The sequence below is a fragment of the Cydia amplana genome, chromosome 18, assembly GCF_948474715.1.
Source record: "Cydia amplana chromosome 18, ilCydAmpl1.1, whole genome shotgun sequence".
Lineage (NCBI taxonomy): Eukaryota > Metazoa > Arthropoda > Insecta > Lepidoptera > Tortricidae > Cydia > Cydia amplana.
Genome location: NC_086086.1, coordinates 6,723,744 through 6,743,550, shown reverse-complemented (window position 1 = coordinate 6,743,550; position 19,807 = coordinate 6,723,744). Strand labels below are relative to the sequence as shown.

Here is a 19,807-nt window from a genome sequence, read left to right as displayed (position 1 = left end):
CTGTTCCTCACTGTGCTGCTGGTGTTACAGGTATTAATTACTGTTTCATTAATCATTAATTCATCCGTGGCGGGCACGCGACGGCGCGCTGCGTGCGGAGAGCGTGCGCGCGGCGCCGGGCGTCGCTGCGGTCGTGCTCGCCGTGTGCGCCGCCGCCACTGTTCTGTTCCTCACTGTGCTGCTGGTGTTACAGGTATTAATTACTGTTTCATTAATCATTAATTCATCCGTGGCGGGCACGCGACGGCGCGCTTCGTGCGGAGAGCGTGCGCGCGGCGCCGGGCGTCGCTGCGGTCGTGCTCGCCGTGTGCGCCGCCGCCACTGTTCTGTTCCTCACTGTGCTGCTGGTGTTACAGGTATTAATTACTGTTTCATTAATCATTAATTCATCCGTGGCGGGCACGCGACGGCGCGCTTCGTGCGGAGAGCGTGCGCGCGGCGCCGGGCGTCGCTGCGGTCGTGCTCGCCGTGTGCGCCGCCGCCACTGTTCTGTTCTTCTGTGCTACTGGTGTTACAGGTACTATGTGATGTGAAGTACTGTTAAGTAGTTAAGTGTTAAGTAGTGTAAGAGAATTAGCATCAAATGACAGATCGCCCAGTGGGCACGCGCTACCGGGCGTCACTTTTTTGTACTGTGTTGTTCATGACAGTAGCTACTGCTGATGATGAAATATGATATGCTATTCATGCTTTACGCTTCATGAGTAACACTCATGTTTTATATTTACCTATATGTATTCCTTACAGTGTAGTGGCTAAAGTTAATTGGCGTCTTAAATGTACTTTAAATGAATATAGATACCTATTTAAAATGAGGTGAATCCTGTTGCGACAGACGCCACGATAATAATCTCAAAGCTAACGTTACAAACTTCACTTCGCGCCGCACGGCTTAATGTAAACATGGCTGATTAGAACTTCTACCTGTGCACCGTGCCCCTGGTTATTAGAGCAACACTCATAATTTAATACTCACCTATGTTCTCTTACGGTGGTTAATGGTGAGGCAAATCGAAACTACATAATCTTTAATAGAAAAAAACCGACTTCTCTAACTACTAGCCTGGACCCACTTAACGGCACTTATACTTTATTTGGTAATATGTATACATTTTATGGTAATCATAGTGGTTTGTTTAGTTTAGGTATCATAGTGGTTTTCCGGATCAAGGTCCGAGTACGGGTCCGAGTCCGAGTACGGGTCCGAGTCCGAGTACGGGTCCGAGTCCGGAGTGCGGGGCCCAGTCCAAGTCAAAATCGAAATTTAGAATCACAAAACGTGTACTATGCGTCGTTGAAGAGTTCTGTTCTGATCATCATCAGCAGTTCCGCTTCATCAAATGCCACAGTTTGTAATGTAAATGCTTGATTTTCTGATGAAAATATATAAAATTCTATACGTATGCCTTTAAGATTTGAGGAGTTCCCTCGATTCCTCATGGATCCCATGTTCAGGACTTGAGATTGACATAAATGTGCCTAAAAACCTAACTTGCTTAACAAAATATTCATTAATTATCATAGCTGTAAGTAGGATTAGATTATTACTCGTACTCGGTGAGCATGATAGTTTAGTTGCTAGTATTAAGTTCAATGGTTTTGTACGCCGTTTGGCAAAATATAGTGAAACTGTACATATTATAAACTGACCACCACTGTAATTCTACCTATATTTACAAATAAAACACTTACTTACTTACTTACTTACTAACTTACAAACATAACGAAAAGGACAAATCGCCAAATGCGAGCTATGCGTCGTTGAAGAGTTCCGTTATGACCATCATCAGCAGTTCCACTGCATCAAATGCGACAGTTTTTAATGAAAATGCTTAATTTTTTGATGAAAATACAAAAATCTCTATATGTATGCCTTTAAGATTTGAGGAGTTCCCTCGATTCCTCATGGATCCCATCATCAGAACTCGAGCTTGACAAAAATGTGGCTTAAAAACTTAACTTGCTTAACAAACATAACGAAGAGGACAAATCGTCAAACGTGTACTATGCGTCGTTGAAGAGTTCTGTTCTGATCATCATCAGCAGTTCCACTGCATCAAATGCGACAGTTTTTAATGAAAATGCTTAATTTTTTGATGAAAATACAAAAATCTCTATATGCATGCCTTTAAGATTTGAGGAGTTCCCTCGATTCCTCATGGATCCCATCATCAGAACTCGAGCTTGACAAAAATGTGGCTTAAAAACTTAACTTGCTTAACAAACATAACGAAGAGGACAAATCGTCAAACGTGTACTATGCGTCGTTGAAGAGTTCCGTTCTGATCATCATCAGCAGTTCCACTTCATCAAATGTCACTTTTTTAAATGTATATGCTTGATTTGTTGATAAAAACACAAAAATCACTATATGTATGCCTTTAAGATTTGACGAGTTCCCTCGATTCCTCATGGATCCCATCATCAGAACTGGGTTGTGACAAAAACGGGACCAATCTGTATGCATATACATACAATCAAAAAAAATAATTTCAAAATCGGTCCAGTAATGACGGAGATATGGAGTAACAAACATAAAAAAAAAAAAACCGAATTGATAACCTCCTCCTTTTAGATTTGGAAGTCGGTTAAAAAGAAAAATGAACTTATTCTTAGAAACCAGGAACTTCAAGAAATACAGCACTGCGATGCGTCTTAGTACCTACATTCCTTTGATTATCGTAAGTATGTGTAACCACTAAAACCACTGTAATAAAATATATAATCTGCACACGCTCTTATTCTTACAAAAATATCGGTGTTCAGGTCACGCTTAGTCGCGTAACACGTCCGAGTGATGCTCATAAAATGAAGTAGGGCCAGGGTTTAAATAACGCCACATAATTGTATTCATTTAATGACAGAGAAAATACAAAAAACCAGATTCCTGAATAAGTTATTCCTTTTTTAAACATCTTTACAAAAGCACCGTAGATATGCCCTTTTATTTTGTGAGTTGTTGCAACAGCCATTGTGCACAAAACGTTGAGTTATTTTTTCGTTGACATCGTAGACAAAGTAAAAGTTTAATTTAAAACCAACGAAGTCGAAAAAAGTCAGACTGAAATGTAATTTCCCTAGCCCAGACCGGTGCGATATCGCGTGATTCGTATCGTGTTCCATCTAACCAGAGAGCACCGAAACTTGTGCAATCTCGTTGTTTACCAACGTTTGCTTTAATGCAAAAATAAAGTATTCACTACCTGGAGAGATTGCAGCTCGGAGCGGTACCTATAGTCTATCTATCTATATAGTCTATCTGGCACCTCACCTCATACATCAAAATCGGCATTGCAGTTTTGAATCTATGGCAAAGAGAGGGAAATACATTTTTACTACTCCCGTACTTTTATTTGTCATTTAAAGTGTCGTGCACACACCTTTAAAACCCTACCTTATAGTTGTCAAGACAAGTCTTTAGTCTATTCCCCAAAAAAGAATTTGTGTATACACGCAGTATCTTTTTGGAGATTTTACGATACTTCGTGTTACCACTTAAAAAATATTGAATGAAATACAGTGTTGCCAACCTTATTTTAAATATCATCTCTGGCAAATAAGTAGACCATAGACATGTTTTTTTTTTAATTTCATTCATTCATTCATTCTTTTCCCGCCCGTACCCTCCATTTTTGCTACTTCTTGAATTAAAAATATTTGTTAATGTACAATTTTATTTCAAAGTAAGTGCTTGGTCGTAGAAAAAGTATTGTATGCAACGTTGTTTAACTGAGTCAAAAAATACTCGTGGCGTCTTTATTAACAATTTTCGGCTTCGCCTCAAATTGTTACTCACGCCACTCGCCTTTTTTGACCCCTCAAACAACGGTTGCATAAAATACTATAAAAAAATAGTACAGAGAGCGGTAACCTATTTAAATTATCTATTATTCTATTACATTGACCGTCAACCAATTCACGTCGGTGCTATAAATGCAATACACCGCCAGGTGATTTAACCGGATCATAGGGATTGGCTTGCAGCGGAACGCAGCTAACGTATTAACGGCCTTAGTCTAAACCGGATAACATGTAAATTATAATGTATAATTATCTTATTCATACGTTCAATGTTAGCGATTAGACCACCAACATGTTAAAATTTGCGGAATGCGGAATTTAATAACTGTAAGTGTCTGTCTATTACCAAGGACCTGATAGAAATGTAAAAGACATCATAAACTGTTGTGTGTATGTGATAACTGTGTGAGATGTGCAATAAAGTGTATTGTATTGTATTGTTTGCATGCCATTCAAAAACGCTACACACAAGTTTAACGCTTTCATCTGAATGACTAAATTCAAATCCTAATGTGGTCTAATAATAGTATTTTTGTCCTCAGGCTCGCACCAAACGCGAGCCCGTCACCCGCTCCCGAGGCGTCGTGTACTCGCCCCTAGCGTGCACCGACGACGGCGAGGTCTCCGTGCTGACCACCCGCAGCGCCTGCCCCGTCAAACTCGAGCACACGCTCGAGCAACACGAGCTCGAGCACGAGCCCGAGCTCGAGCCCGAGCTCGAGCTCGAGCACGAACCCCTGCTCGAGCAACGCACGTAGCGCGCTGTGATCATAGCAGTAAGTTGAGGTACTTCCCACTAGTTCTATTCCGAATTGTGACGTCATTTTTAACGTTCAATACTAATCGGTGCCCTTTAGCGTGTATTGTCACTTGTCTTTTGCGCGCGGCCCGCGCATTTACCTATTAAATGGGCCACTTTTATGGTACCTATTAACCAAATGGTATGTAATTTTTGTCCGAATATGAACCCTATCCCTTAAAAATTTAGGTTTATGGAACGAATGGGAAGTATCCGTTTGTACACGTGGATTACTAGTAAATCCGACGTGGAACAAAAGCGGAAGAGCCCCGATAGTGTAAGTCACAACGTCATAACGTTAGTAATACGAATTAGAATTTGGATTTTTATGTATTGTTGATATTTTAGGGCCTATCGTGTTTTAGAGAATTGTATGTGTGGAATTTGAGCTGTTTCAGACTAGCGTTTTTCTCTATAAACCCATTTTGCGCATTAATCATTTAATAATTGCATTCATGTTATAAGTAAGTATACAAGGTAACATATATTATGTGACCTTGAACCCTGACAGGGTATTATAGCAATTATACTTACCTATACGTTTATTACACCGTGTTCGTTGGAACAGGTGGCAAGCGTCATAAACTATTAAAAGATAAACACAATTCATACGCGTATAGAAACGAGTTAATAAGCTCAGACAAAATGATAGTCTGAAACCGCTCTAACCCCCGAAAGCGCGCTGTTAAACAGTTTTTAAAATATCAGATTGGTTTACAAATAACGAATGCATAATTATATCCCCTAAAAGTTCTCGATCGGTACTTCAGTGCCCAATTATTGTATATATAATTATAGCTAGCTAGATATGAATTGTAATTGAACAAAATTAATATGTGGAGGTCAACGCCCTCTGTTATACCTACATCGGTATTGTGATATGGATTATCTACCTGTAATATTGATTAGCCTAATGTTTGCTGCTGCCTTGTTTGTGTACCTAATACAAGTTTCTCGTGCCTACCGTGTGTACTCTGCTTTAAACTTTACGTTAAGCATGTTTCCTTCAAAGTGTTTATATTCCATCAGTTCTACGCTTACACTTCGTACATAAATACTAAATCGGGAGTCTACTTAATCAAGTAAAATTGTCATATCTTTCCATGATTGTTACCTGTGCTCAGCTCGGCAAAATTTTTCGTATGTAGATTTTAGAAGTGGTTAAAACTATGTAGAACTATACTTCTAATGTATGACATTTTTAGCACTGTTTCAGTAAAGAACTCTTTATGTTCTTTTGCTACTTACCGTGCAAACGGCTTGCCTTTTCCGAGCACTGACTTTAAATTATCTTTTTGCTTTCAATATTTATTAATGTAAGTACCAATCGTAATGTAACATTGTCAAACTTGAATACAATGTTTCTAAGTACCCCAGCGTCAAGTCAAGAATAACCTACATTGAAACTGATACAGAAACTTGGTCTGGTAGCCAACTACGACTAAGTTAAGTTAGTCACTTTCAATGTTATATCTCTTTGACCTCGCTTTCAAATTCAGTAGATAATGGCGCTACAGTTTCAGTGAGTGATATTATCTTATTATAATTGGCAGCAGCAAACAAGTGGGTAAACCAAGCCATAGTCGATGCCAGATGATTCGTCAGACGTAAGACGACTCGGACTCATTTGTATACGTCACAATCGCATCGCTTCTCAAATGCCTAAGCTTAATCACATACAACTGAACTACGAAATGCATGGATTCTCAATGGTTGACAGTTGAATACGAGTACATATATGTACTACATATGGCGTCGTGTCGGCTCCAGTGAAGCTACATCCGATACCAAGAATCATTGTTCAATGTTCAACTGCGCATGTCTATTATAGTTCCGTTGTCTGTGGCTTATATACTTTTTATGTAGTACGTAGGACACAAAGTTACCATAGTTATATTTTTAATGAATTGTACAATTTATCCCGTCAGCCCCGTATGAAGTTTATTAGGAAAAAATATATTTCACTCCCATAACTTGTTTTCTCTTAGTTGTGAAGTCTAGTTTTAGTATAGTTAGTAGAATTATAATCGCTTATTTCGTAATGCCATGCTGTGTGGACATTTTAGCATTGATTTTGCATTAGGGCCTTAATCCACTTACTGGCGGTGGCGCCAACGACCGCAGTGGGTGGTTGCAGGCGTTATGATGCCAAGCACCCGTGGTGAAATGCGATTTTAAAATATTCATGATTACTTATGAAACTTCAGACCGATATCGGAATCATTATATTTTATTGAGACCATGAAATTGTAAAAATTTGTTGTTTATTATATTTTACTCTTAGCAAAAATTTACAAATTTACGCTGAATTCAATTTGGGTAGGTGAAACACAGTTTATTTTAAATGTGGTAAGGGATAACTAAATCACAAAATCCTTATAGTATTCCACTTATCTTGGATATAACATGTTTTTAACGTGTTTTTTCAACTTATTTTTGAAAGAGTAAGGTCACAATATTATATGGATTAGGTATAGTAAACAAATTAACTACTTAAACATATTTGAAATCCAAGCAGCGTTTACATTAGGTATAGTAATACTAAGTTTTCTTAACTCCTTGAACCAAGTTTTACGCCCTTACTTTACGAAGACATTCTAATTTGGCCTATGTGGCATTGTAATATGGGGCATGTATGTTGAATGGTGCTTCACTAATCATGTTGTGAGGGGTAAAATACATGAATTCTTATGTCTTTTAGTCACACGAGCAAAAATTAATTTATAGCTGGTCAACCAAATCTTGTCAGTAAAAAAAGGCGCGAAATTCAAATTTTCTATGGGACGACATCCTTTCGCGCCTACATTTTTCAAATTTGCCGCCTTTTTCTACTGTCAAGATCTGGTTGACCTTATAACTTGATACCTAATAAAATTCTGTACTTACGCTTTTTGTTCGAGTTCAAAGAGTTAAGACCTTAATTATTGTAAACTCCCCTAGATGCAGATTATAAAAATACTGTCGAATGTCTGTGGTATTTTAACCGTCGCACGGGGCTTTTTGAAACTACCCTTGACAGTTTAGATACCGACTATTGTATGGTGATTGTACCTATTTTTCATCTATAACGTTGGCTTTAGTGGATGCTTTTCATAAATTCGAACAGCTTCACTGCTTGATTTGATTTGTGCATATTAAGTTTGGATATATTATCGAAAATCATGTCAAAAAACACAATTGTAACACTACAACAGTAGGCGGAATAATCAAAGATGTAACGTTACCACTCCCATTAAACGACATGACTGTGTAAATAACTGTAATATTTGTTAACCTATTGATTAAATGTGATTACAAATGACAATTTACTATTGTTAAGGATTGATCACACTTTAATACCTAAACTTTTCTGTGACAACGACTTTTGGGCTTCGGTGTGATCGATCGCTAAGTCACAAAACTATTTATATTAAAGGTTCAAGTATAGCGTTAGAAACGTTACTACAGTATGTCTATAAGATTTTATAAATATTTTACCTGGCGTTGGCGTTATCTATGACACCGTGCGATTGTGAACCCGTTAGTTTATAATCTAACGTAGGTTAGGTTAGTTTAGTTTATAATCTCCCTACCGTCAGTTTATAATTTAACTAGCGAGATTATAATCTGAAGAGTGTTTACAATTTTACGGTGATATCTACGTGTGAAACCAGAGAGGCGTCAATCCATTAAATTTAAATCGAAAGACACTTCAACAACTCACAATCTGTATTTATTTGACACTCTCTCTATTACTTTAATACTATTTGTCAGTTTTGTAATTATGAATTATACATTTGAAAATAATTGTACTTGTTTTGGCGAAATTGTATCAATATGATTTCAGTAAAATTAATTTAAGTAGGTACTTGAATTATTAATAATTTGATCTTGACATCTGACTCAGAGTTTATTGAATATTAGTGCCTACGAAAACGTATAGGTAATAAGATGATTTTACTTTTAGTCAAAACTGTATTACATATTTGTCCGATCCGATAAAACATGGTACCTATTTATTACAGTTTTATTGTTTCATTTTAATGGGAATATTTTTAATTAAAACTATATTTTTGTATGAAAAGATCTTATGTGCAATTATAAATATTTGTAATAAAAAAGTATGCGTCAAGATGTTGTATCAATTAACCCCGGTACCAAATCATTTGTTTTTTATTCAGTATTAAAATGTATTCGGAATGAATGGAAAACGCGGGGCCGCACGGCGACCCCAAATGTATAGAAAAACGTACAATAAACCGTAAAAACCAATCACATCCCGATACAAATAAAGGGGACACAGGGGCAGTCCGGCCAATAATACTGTCCTTCGGATCCTATTAAAATAGCAAGGTATTGGCTTGTGCTTTTGGGTATCGGTTGTAGTCTAAATGTTAATGCGGTGGACAATACTATGCAAATAGGCCCCCGGCGGAATTACTGACATAATGTATGCAGGGCTCAATAACTGGGCTGACCCTGGCTTTACTTACCTTTACAATTATTGTACAGTTGTGCACGTTTATTTTAGAGTCGTGTACGATTGTTTCGGAAACGTAAGTACACAGGTAACTTAGCCTAGCGCCTAAAATCATCAATATGACTCGCACTTTTTAAATCTTTGCAAATCAGAGTGTAGTGGGGAATTCTTTGCGAAGCTAGCGCGTGTCTTCTCATAATAAAATCTTTTTTTAAAGATACCGTCTTCAAAAAGGATATAATCAAAATATCATGTCTTTTATATGCGCTAACAATTGATATGTTTGTTGAAGTCGGTGCTATGCCTGGTCAGACAAGTAAGTTGTGGTTATAACGAACATACGGCAAGAGTAACCGTCAAGTATATATGCTACCAAATGATGTCGGCGCGTGCGGGTTTTTTTAGCATGTGAAAAATTGTAGTCGAAATGTTAAATTATTTAGGCGCTTTTCGATAGCTGAGTACCTATACAAGATACAGTTCACACTGATTATAAGATAAACTCTATCTAAAGGGTGTATATGTGTAGTACTACAGGCATCTATTCATTCCAAAGAATTTACAACAACAGCGAGTCGCGAAGTTGTAAACTGCAGATAAGTTGTAGATATCCTGAGAGGGTAGTCAGTAGGTAGACGGGTTCACGTCGACCGCACGTCGATACACCTGCAATATTAATAAGTAGAGTGGGAATGTCATCATTATTGTCTAATTTCTACGAAAAGTTGTCGTTTATAATGACACTCCCTAACTTTGTTATATCTAAGTTGATGCAAAGTTAGCTTAGGTATTCATGCGGACTAATGAAATTGAGTTTTACACAGCTAAAACAAGTGTTGAGGTCATAACGGTGATGACGGTGATAAAGGTATCAACGGTATTTTATATTATTTGTAAGTACATAAAAAATAAGTATAAGTTTTGGTAAGTTCCACTGTTATGTGAAACGACGCCCTAATTGTGGTTGGACATGATAATTTTCTGTTTTTGATGATAACTTTTTATGGTGTTCAGTTGACAAAGAATCGTAAAATAGACATAAAAAGTCCTGAACAGATTTCCAAGATCTTTATTCAATTTCGTAGATTTTTGTTATGACAAGAAAAAGTTATGTCGAAAATCAGAGAATTGTATGTCTAGTATGGCTTCTTTCTAGTGCGTTTGGTGCATTTGGTCGGGTAGGACCCGAGTAACTCGTGTCCCGACGGTTGAGTACAAACCCGAAAACATTGCTTCTGCCAGCGAACTTCGCTTCTGACAAGACGAAACTAAAAGTAGAGTGTAACGCCAGGTAATATGCAAGAAAATAACAAGTAATGATACTGTTAACATTGTTGAATGAAGATTAGATGAAATTAGTGTCATGTTTCATTAACTAAGTGATTAAATAATTGTTTCAACTATGGTAGATTTCGTTTCAGTAGGTATACAGAACTATTATTATGTTTTAATCCTCAGAATTTATTTGGTAATAATACTAATAATGAAAGGCGCATTTTACATAAATTCTATCTTACTCTAATTTATGTATATATTTGTGGTGGCAAAATGCGATTTTGGTATATACACGTCATTTTTGTCTAAATCCTACAGTATGTAAAAAGGTGAATTATGTTACTACGAGTACTAGATTCTGCCCGTGACCCGTGACTGCTTCAGCGTGGGATGATGATGATATTGATAATGATTGATAAATGATAAAACTATCCTATGTACTTCTGCGGGCCTCTAACTGTCTCTATATCAAAAGTGTCATTCTATGGGACTTGCTAACAATATTAAAAAAAACCGGCCAAGTGCGAGACGGACTCGCCAACGGAGGGTTCCGCACCATCAACAAAAAAAAGCGGCCAAGTGCGAGTCGGACTCGCCCATGAAGGGTTCCGTATTTAGGCGATTTATGACGTATAAAAAAAAACTACTTACTAGATCTCGTTCAAACCAATTTTCGGTGGAAGTTTACATGGTAATGTACATCATATATTTTTTTTAGTTTTATCATTCTCTTATTTTAGAAGTTACAGGGGGGGGGGGGGGACACACATTTTACCACTTTGGAAGTGTCTCTCGCGCAAACTATTCAGTTTAGAAAAAAATGATATTAGAAACCTCAATATCATTTTTGAAGACCTATCCATAGATACCCCACACGTATGGGTTTGATGAAAAAAAAATTTTTGAGTTTCAGTTCGAAGTATGGGGAACCCCAAAAATTTATTGTTTTTTTTTCTATTTTTGTGTGAAAATCTTAATGCGGTTCACAGAATACATCTACTTACCAAGTTTCAACAGTATAGTTCTTATAGTTTCGGAGAAAAGTGGCTGTGACATACGGACGGACAGACAGACGGACAGACAGACAGACAGACAGACATGACGAATCTATAAGGGTTCCGTTTTTTGCCATTTGGCTACGGAACCCTAAAAATAGGGCAAAACAAGCAAAAAAACGGTCACCCATCCAAGTACTGACCCCGCCCGACGTTGCTTAACTTCGGTCAAAAATCACGTTTGTTGGATGGGAGCCCCACTAAAATCTTAATTTTATTCTGTTTTTAGTATTTGTTGTTATAGCGGCAACAAAAATACAACATCTGTGAAAATTTCAACTGTCTAGCTATCACGGTTCGTGAGATACAGCCTGGTGACAGACGGACGGACGGACGGACGGACAGCGGAGTCTTAGTAATAGGGTCCCGTTTTTACCCTTTGGGTACGGAACCCTAAAAACCGCCATATTGAAATTGTCTCTAAATGTCAGCAAGCAAGTTCCATAGAATGACACTTTACATCGGTTCAGCGGTTTAAGTGTGAAGAGGTAACAGACAGACAGACATAAATATTTAGACTTGCGACAAAGTAAAGTTTTTTGTGGTGAACGTGTAACCGAGGTCTTTTATTTGCATACATACGGCAATGTTTCTACTGGTTATTTTTTGCCGAAATGCCGGGACCATCTCACACACACATGCACATATACAGAGTGCTTCCTGTAACAGGAGCAATAAATTAAACTGTAGGCTGTACTCCTTAAACTGTCCAACATTTGTTCAGCAACTTTTGAAAATAACTGAGGTTTTGATTTTTATTACACTTTAAAGTTTATTCTAAGACGCAATGTATTGCAAATTTTGTTATGTTTAAAGCGTGACAAGCAACGTCAAACACACTGATGTCAGCGTACATTGAAGGCAATATTTATTTTGTATGAAAAAGAGGAAGTCTAAAGGATACATAATTTTTAAAAGTTGCTGAACCAATGTTGGTCAGTTTGAGGAGTACAGCCTACAGTCTAATTTATTGCTCCTGTTACAGGAAGCACCCTGTATACTTTGAATATGACTGTCTGTTTTTGTAATGATTAAAGGATGACTCACGGAAGGAAGGACGAGAACGGTCCGGGTCCGGGCCGAGGTGTCCGACACTTCAGTTTGGAATAGAAAACATTACGTGATCATGTGGCTTAAAGCAGGCAGAAAACCTATGTTACACACAATATCTGGGTGAGAAGCTCGGAAAACATATAAAAACTCGAGAATGCGAGTTTTCCCAGAGATAAGACCTAGCTAGATCGATTTTTCGCCCCCGAAAACCCCCGTATAACAAATTTCATCGAAATCGTTAGAGCCGTTTCCGAGATCCCCGAAATATATATATATATATAAATAAATAAATAAATAAACAAGATTTGCTCGTTTAAAGGTATTAGATAGATAAAAGCGTGTGAACATGTACTGGGGCCCGATTTTTGAAATTCGACCGCTCGATTTCGTGTATTTCGTTCAGTAATATCGCCACTACTAGGCATGTAAATTCTACTAATAGAATTGAAAACGAGTGGTCAATACCACTCGATTCCCAATTTCTATCGCTCGTATTTCAAAAATCAGCATTTCGCCGTTTTCCACAGATTTTCGAGTGACGAAATCGAGCGATCGAAATTCAAAAATCGGCCCCCTGTATTCCAAATTGCATGTCGAGCCACTGAATCTTACCATGTTTCAAATTAATCTGCGCAATGTTTCCATGGATAAAATTACCAAACTATTGCGGCTATTCCCAGAAAATTATGTTTGTCATCATACCATATACAATGAATTACAAATATTTAATGAGATGAGCCTATTAAATAGTTTGTTTCCTTGGAAACGGCGTGGCCATTGGTGTTGCATTTGAATCTACCCGAAAATCATCAATAATAGGCCAACCGCACAATGTAGACTAAGAGCTACTTCCTGAAATATACGATGTGAACCTCTGTGAATAGGTAGGTACCTTATTAATAGATGCTGTATAGCTATGGAAAAGTCAGATTAGTCGACTTCTGAGCTATGTTTTTTTTACGATTACGACAATGGTAAATAAAATAAAGGGTTTTTATTTCAGCAGACTAATATATACATAGTCGGCTGATCGATGATGATATGTATGTAGCGTCGAAAATACTGAGACGCTTTAATTATGAATGATGTGTCAATCGATTTGTATTTGTGGCGGATGCAATAGGTTACAGTTTTTTCGATGGATTTAAAACTATTACTGTGACCTCCACAGATGGGCATCAGTCAGTGCCCCGAATTTACGTCATATCACACGTCGCTCCGGTGTAAGTGCGTGACACACACGTGCGTACACAGATCTCCCGCTCGCACACCGGAGCGACGTGCGAATTCGCATCCGATGTGAAGATCGCCTGTGTAATAAGTATAGCAAACTAGAGGGGTTTCGTTGCGCTCAAAATTATAAATTTAAGTACTAACTTTTTCCGAACTAGCTCTCCGTCTACCAGAGTAGATATAGGAAATAATGAATCGCACGTCTGTACGTGCCGCCGTTGAAATTGAATTCGTGAACAACCAATAGCGGCCAATTACGTTCATTTAACTGGCCATAATTGGGCCACTTTCATTGAGCTCGGTTGGTTTTCATAAAAGCATTGCTATGAAACTATCCGGCCATAACTTGAAACGTGGCTTTTGCGAGTTTTCGTTTAACTATTCTATTCTATCCAGTCAGATATTATAAGTTTCTTCTATGGTAGCTATATTGACGAGCAGAGTCGGGTGAGGAGTTAGTGGAAGTCAAACACCTTATGTGTGATAGTATAAGAACATTCTGAACGTTTATTCTCTAAATGCCTATTGTTTTATACACGTTAGGTTGCGCTGACACAAGCAATATGCGTTTATGTCGCAGTAAACCAAAGTGTTACTGCTAAACACTAAAATTGGACATTCACCACATTACACCTCCCCCGAAAGTTCCTCTCACCGCCGGGGTGGCAGAAGAAAAAATTTAAACGCATGTTACTTGTTTACAATTTTTTCTGAAATTAATAAAAAAAAATATTAACAAATTATATAGGTATAATGCAAGCAATCTTTATTTAGCTAGGTTCTTATGTGTCGTAAGTGTCGTAGTCCTATTAAGGAAAAGAAAAAAAAATCGTTGTGCTCATAAGAAAATATCATCACTTAAAATGTTATTATCTCTCAAACGTTAAAATATTAATTTACTTCCTTTTCTCATAAAATATAAATCTCCTTCTTTAAAAACATTTACCTACTCTTCATCTTTAAAACATTTACTATTCAACTTTAAAACATTTAAAAACATTTGGTATTCAACTTTAAAATATTCACTCTCGCTGTTTATAGTTACGGTATCTCCCATAATTCTGACAATAAAATAAACTAATGCCGTATTAAATGTTAAGCCTTTCACGGACACCTATAAGGTCGACTATGATCAAGGACATAACTGGGTTGCGCCTCTGTGCGCACCCTTCACCTATCAATGCTATCCATAGCAATTCTTCAATAAACACCTAGGGCATGGTCACCCTTTATCAACTCTATAAAATGGCATATCAGGCCAGGCTGTACGGCTCTGCCTGTACCTAGAGACACAAATACATTAAGACAATAAGTCTCCTACAACTTTCACGGAGGATACTGTATATCACACTATGATCAAGTACGAAGGACTAGTGCTCTAGCTATAAGGTCACATTTTATAAATAAATGTGCCTAAACTCCTTAAAACTTTCAAACTTGTACCGTACTGTAAGATTTCTATAAAATAAACATTATTATTTAACTTCCAAAATTAAAAAAAAAACCGATGTAATAAATCAAACTTTCGCTGTATATCAGGTGATCAGTCCGACACGTAGCTAAAGTATCAATCATTACTAAGAGACAATAAAATAATTTTATTGAATTGAGTTGTTAATTATTTAATCGTTATGCGATGTATCAAATTTCATTCATCGCTTATTAAAATATTCTAACTCGCGGCAAAGTCTCGCGGCCTAGTTAAGTTTTCTGTCGACGTGCGCACAACGTGTGGCACGCGCTGCAAATTGCAACATACATGATTGAGGACACTATTCGACACTTTTATATTTAATATTATATTATGACTTCTTATGAAAAATTTTTATGCTCGAAACGAAATTGAGTTTAGCGACAACCTTTAATAATTATGAATGATTTAAATATTACTGTTTTGGAAAATGCTGGCTTTTAGAGAAAAAAAAAATTAATTACATGGTGGGTTAGAGATTACATCCTAGTGCTGCGTGGCTGAACGTCTTCGCCTTCGTCCTTGTTCGGTGTAAGTTCGCGACTGGCATTCTTGCTGCTGCTGGCGTGGCCTGGCGAGCTGGCACCTCCATGTGGCGCTCGCTTGACGCTTCGTATGGCTGGCTCTGCTTACGATGATGTTAGTGGGCCGGGATAACCCTGGACTCCTCTTGAAATGGGCCGGGATAACCCTGGACACCTCTTGATTTGCGAGCCGGGATACCCTGGACAGCGCTCTTCGTTCTTCTTAATTTATTTTCTTAACGCGGTTTCCGCTTTTTGATGTTGGTTGGTTCTTGATTCTTGATAAGCTGGTTGGTTCTGACTTCGTGGATTGGTGTTGAAAAAGTGGTTCTTCTTTTTTTTTTCTTGCTTGATTTTTCCTTCTTTCTTGAGTGTTAGTTCCTTGTTGGTTCACTGGTCTGGGTCGCCATCAGATAACAGGATAGTCCTGTTGTATATATGGTTTCGAGCGGGTGATGGGAGTAGAAGTCAAACACCTTATGTGTGATAGTATAAGAACATTCTGAACGTTTATTCTCTAAATGCCTATTGTTTTATACACGTTAGGTTGCGCTGACACAAGCAATATGCGTTTATGTCGCAGTAAACCAAAGTGTTACTGCTAAACACTAAAATTGGACATTCACCACATTACACCAGAATGCTTCACGCTTTGACGATAATGAATTTGAATTTTATAGTTTTATTATGTTTTATGTTAATCGCTATTTAAGTAAGGTCAAAAATAGCGATCGGCCAAATCCGTTATACGGAAAATTCCGTTAACAAGCGTTTTTTTTTCTAAAACAGTACACAATTGGTAATTTCCTCGACAAAGCAGCGATTGCTTTGAGTACTCGTCACAAACACATTACATACACAAACTGTCCAAATCATAACCCTTCTTTGAAGCTTTGGCGTAGTAGAGTAAAAATAAAGCTTTAGCATCAGCAGTACATGCCTATGTGAGATTGATGAGATGACAGGCAAAATGAAGTCTCTAATGGCTAAAATAAATTCGTTGCGCCGACATTCTAAGTATACGAAGAAAGTACCCACTTAATCTTTCACCGATAATAAATGTTCATGTAATTAATCTCGTTATTCCATACGCAATTAATTTAAGGCCATTGTAACATTTTTTCTTGATAATTCTTTTGAGAGCTCCCCTGATTGAAATACCTATTATAATATTACCTAGTTATTACCAATAACTTAATTATTAAAATACATTCAGTAATTGAGAAAATTTAAGGGAAAAATAATATCACATGGACACATATACGTGTCAAAAACGTGCACAGCCGGGTAAAAACAATCTGCCGTATTCGAACTTCAAGATATTCACAAGAGACGACACGTACTAGATCCATTCTAGATACGTTATAGTTTAGATATCAACTAGTTCTCTTTTGCAGCGCAATTCGGGCAACCGATGTCACTTTTACGTTAGATAGAGTTAGATATCTATCAGATGTGAATTGGATCTCTAAGTCATATCTTGTGGAAATCGTTCAAGAGTATCTCCAGAATCGCGGAAATGTCAAATTTGACAGGTTAAATCTTAAACATATCGTTATCGTATCTTGTGGTGATGTCTAAAAGATATCTAATAGATGTCTATTTCAAAATCCGAATCGGGCCCATAGTCTTCATTCTTTAACCATTTCGGTCATATTTAAGTAAATTCGGACCGGATGTCATAATAATCGAAATGCGATCCTATCCACTACGTGACGAGTTTGCCAAAGAGCTAATCATATTTTATCTCGCTCTCGGCCCAGGGCCCATCAAACTTATGTATTTATCCGACCGACTTGTTTTACTAGCGTCCTAACAAAATATTGCGATAACTTGTGCGGGTAATGAATATAAAATAGAATTCCTGTTTTTCTTATTCGTATAGCCGATAGGTACAAGGACAGCATTGTGACTAATGATGGCCGATGTAGAGAGTGTAAGTGTCCTTTTACCCGATTGGAAAAACCGAAAAGAAAGAACATAAGTATATATTTTTGTTTCCCCTTAAGTACCTTCTAAAGCTGAAACTATTTTGATGAATGGTTATGTTATTTGATACGCTTTAATTGCGCGGGAGTCAAGATGCGTAGACATATTTAAATTCTAAAACTTACGATCAAATCAACGTGGCGTGGGCCCCTCAGAATAATAATGCTACGATTGTACAAAACTGTGCTACGAGTCGGCGTCGTCAGCCGTGTAAAAGAACTGCAACTGCTACGCATGTGAGGAAATGTAGATGCGCTACGGAAAGCTACGCCACGCGACATAGCGTAGCGGCGCTTTGTATCAAGCGAATCTAATTTTCATGCGTATTACTCGCAGTGAAAACTACAAACGGCCATATTCGAACTTTAAGATACATCAAATACTAGAGATTGAAACGATATGGAATAGATATGTCAGTGTCAAACAAGTGTCAAAAGTGACGCGCTTGTTTGAAGAAACGTCACTTTTGACACTGACATAACTATTCCATATAGTTGCAATCTCTAGTATTTGACGTATATTAAAGTTCGAATATGGCCGAAAGTCGATTTTGATGAATAAATTATTTCAAAGGACCTTTACGAAAAAAGAAATGTTTTACGTGGTTGTGATATGATCACTTTAAACATAAATATCATCCTAAATTCGCAGGTAGACTCTGTGCGGATAGAAAAGAGTCGTGGAATGTATGGGGCTCAATACATTCCACAACTCTTCTCTTTCCGAACAGATACTTTAGCATTTAGCAGTTCGATTAATCCAGTCGCCCGACCTTCATAAATCTATTTTTTTAAAGTTTTATGTGGTTTTCTTTAAACTACACGCTACACATGTTTAAAAATGCCAGCTTCCTGCTTTTACTTCGTAGAGAAACACGACTGGCCGATACATAAACTAAATTATCGGCCGGCTTTCACGATGGACGTTGTTTGATGTCCACGGGGAATGGATACCTTCATAACCCCTATACAATTTATTGGCATGAATACATGATGGGGCGTCTAGACGTATTATGTGATGATTACTTTTAAGTCACTATCCAATCCGAGTTGTAGTATAAATATATTTATAATTTTTATAATCAATTAAAAAAAGAATATTGACTATTGACTTTTGATGTAACTTGAGTCTTGTTTTCTATATTGTTCTCTAATCGTAATATTGTAATTTATTTTATTGTGAACTGCTATCATAATATTGTATTATATTATTTTCTTTGACATGAAGAAGCGCTGGTGGCCTCTAGCGGTAAGAGCGTGCGATTTGCAATCCGGAGGTCGCGGGTTCGAACCCCGGCTCGTACCAATGACTTTTTCGGAACTTATGTACGAAATATCATTTGATATTTACCAGTCGCTTTTCGGTGAAGGAAAACAGCGTGAGGAAATCGGACTTAATCCTAATACGGGCCTAGTTTACCCTCTGGGTTGGAAGGTCAGATGGCAGTCGCTTTCGTAAAAACTAGTGCCCACGCCAATTACTGGGATTAGTTGCCAAGCGGACCCCAGGCCCTCATGAGCCGTGGCAAAATGCCGGGACAACGCGAGGAAGATGATGATTATTTTCTTTGACATGTAAATTGATTTTAGGAATAAAATGAGTAAGTATGAGTGTGAGTATTGACATTGTAAATCATATAATTGTTATTGTAATTTTATTATTATTGTTCGTTTATCCCTCAAGAGTAATCGTCATCTTAAGCACTTCTTTTGTAGTCAAACGTCGAAACTCTAGGCATAAACTAAGTACAAGCCTTTTTTCTATTAAACCTTTAACAAGTAATCATGTTGCTAGAGTCTGTGCGGAAAGAGAAGAGTCGTGGAATGTATTGGGCCACATACATTCCACGACTCTTCTCTTTCCGCACAGACTCTAACTGTAAGTTCTACTGCAACGCGGCAACTTTTAATTAAAATTCAGATGTTTGCGTTTGAATTTTTTGTAAAACTTTATCCAGAGAATTGAAATGAAATACATACCTAGTTATAATATCTTCGCAGTGTTAAAATATATAATTGATTATGGTACGAGTAAGTATCGCCATTTACAAAGCTTTGAAACTGTACGTATTGTTTGAAACAATTATGGAATTGAATTGTTTTACTAGGTATTTCATATCTGTCAATGTTAATTAAACGTTTCAATGGC

The 19,807-nt window shown here is 37.4% G+C and overlaps 1 protein-coding gene across 1 annotated transcript in view; it reads left to right on the top strand.

The window, feature by feature from the left end:
* Positions 1–5,027, top strand: part of LOC134656410 (furin-like protease 2) — a 95,130-nt gene extending 90,103 nt beyond the window's left edge. The window contains exon 13 of the mRNA XM_063511937.1: positions 4,329–5,027. Within this exon, the coding sequence (XP_063368007.1) occupies positions 4,329–4,559 (231 nt within the window). The 3' untranslated portion in view covers positions 4,560–5,027. The remainder of the gene's footprint in view (positions 1–4,328) is intronic.
* Positions 5,028–19,807: the final 14,780 nt, after the last annotated feature.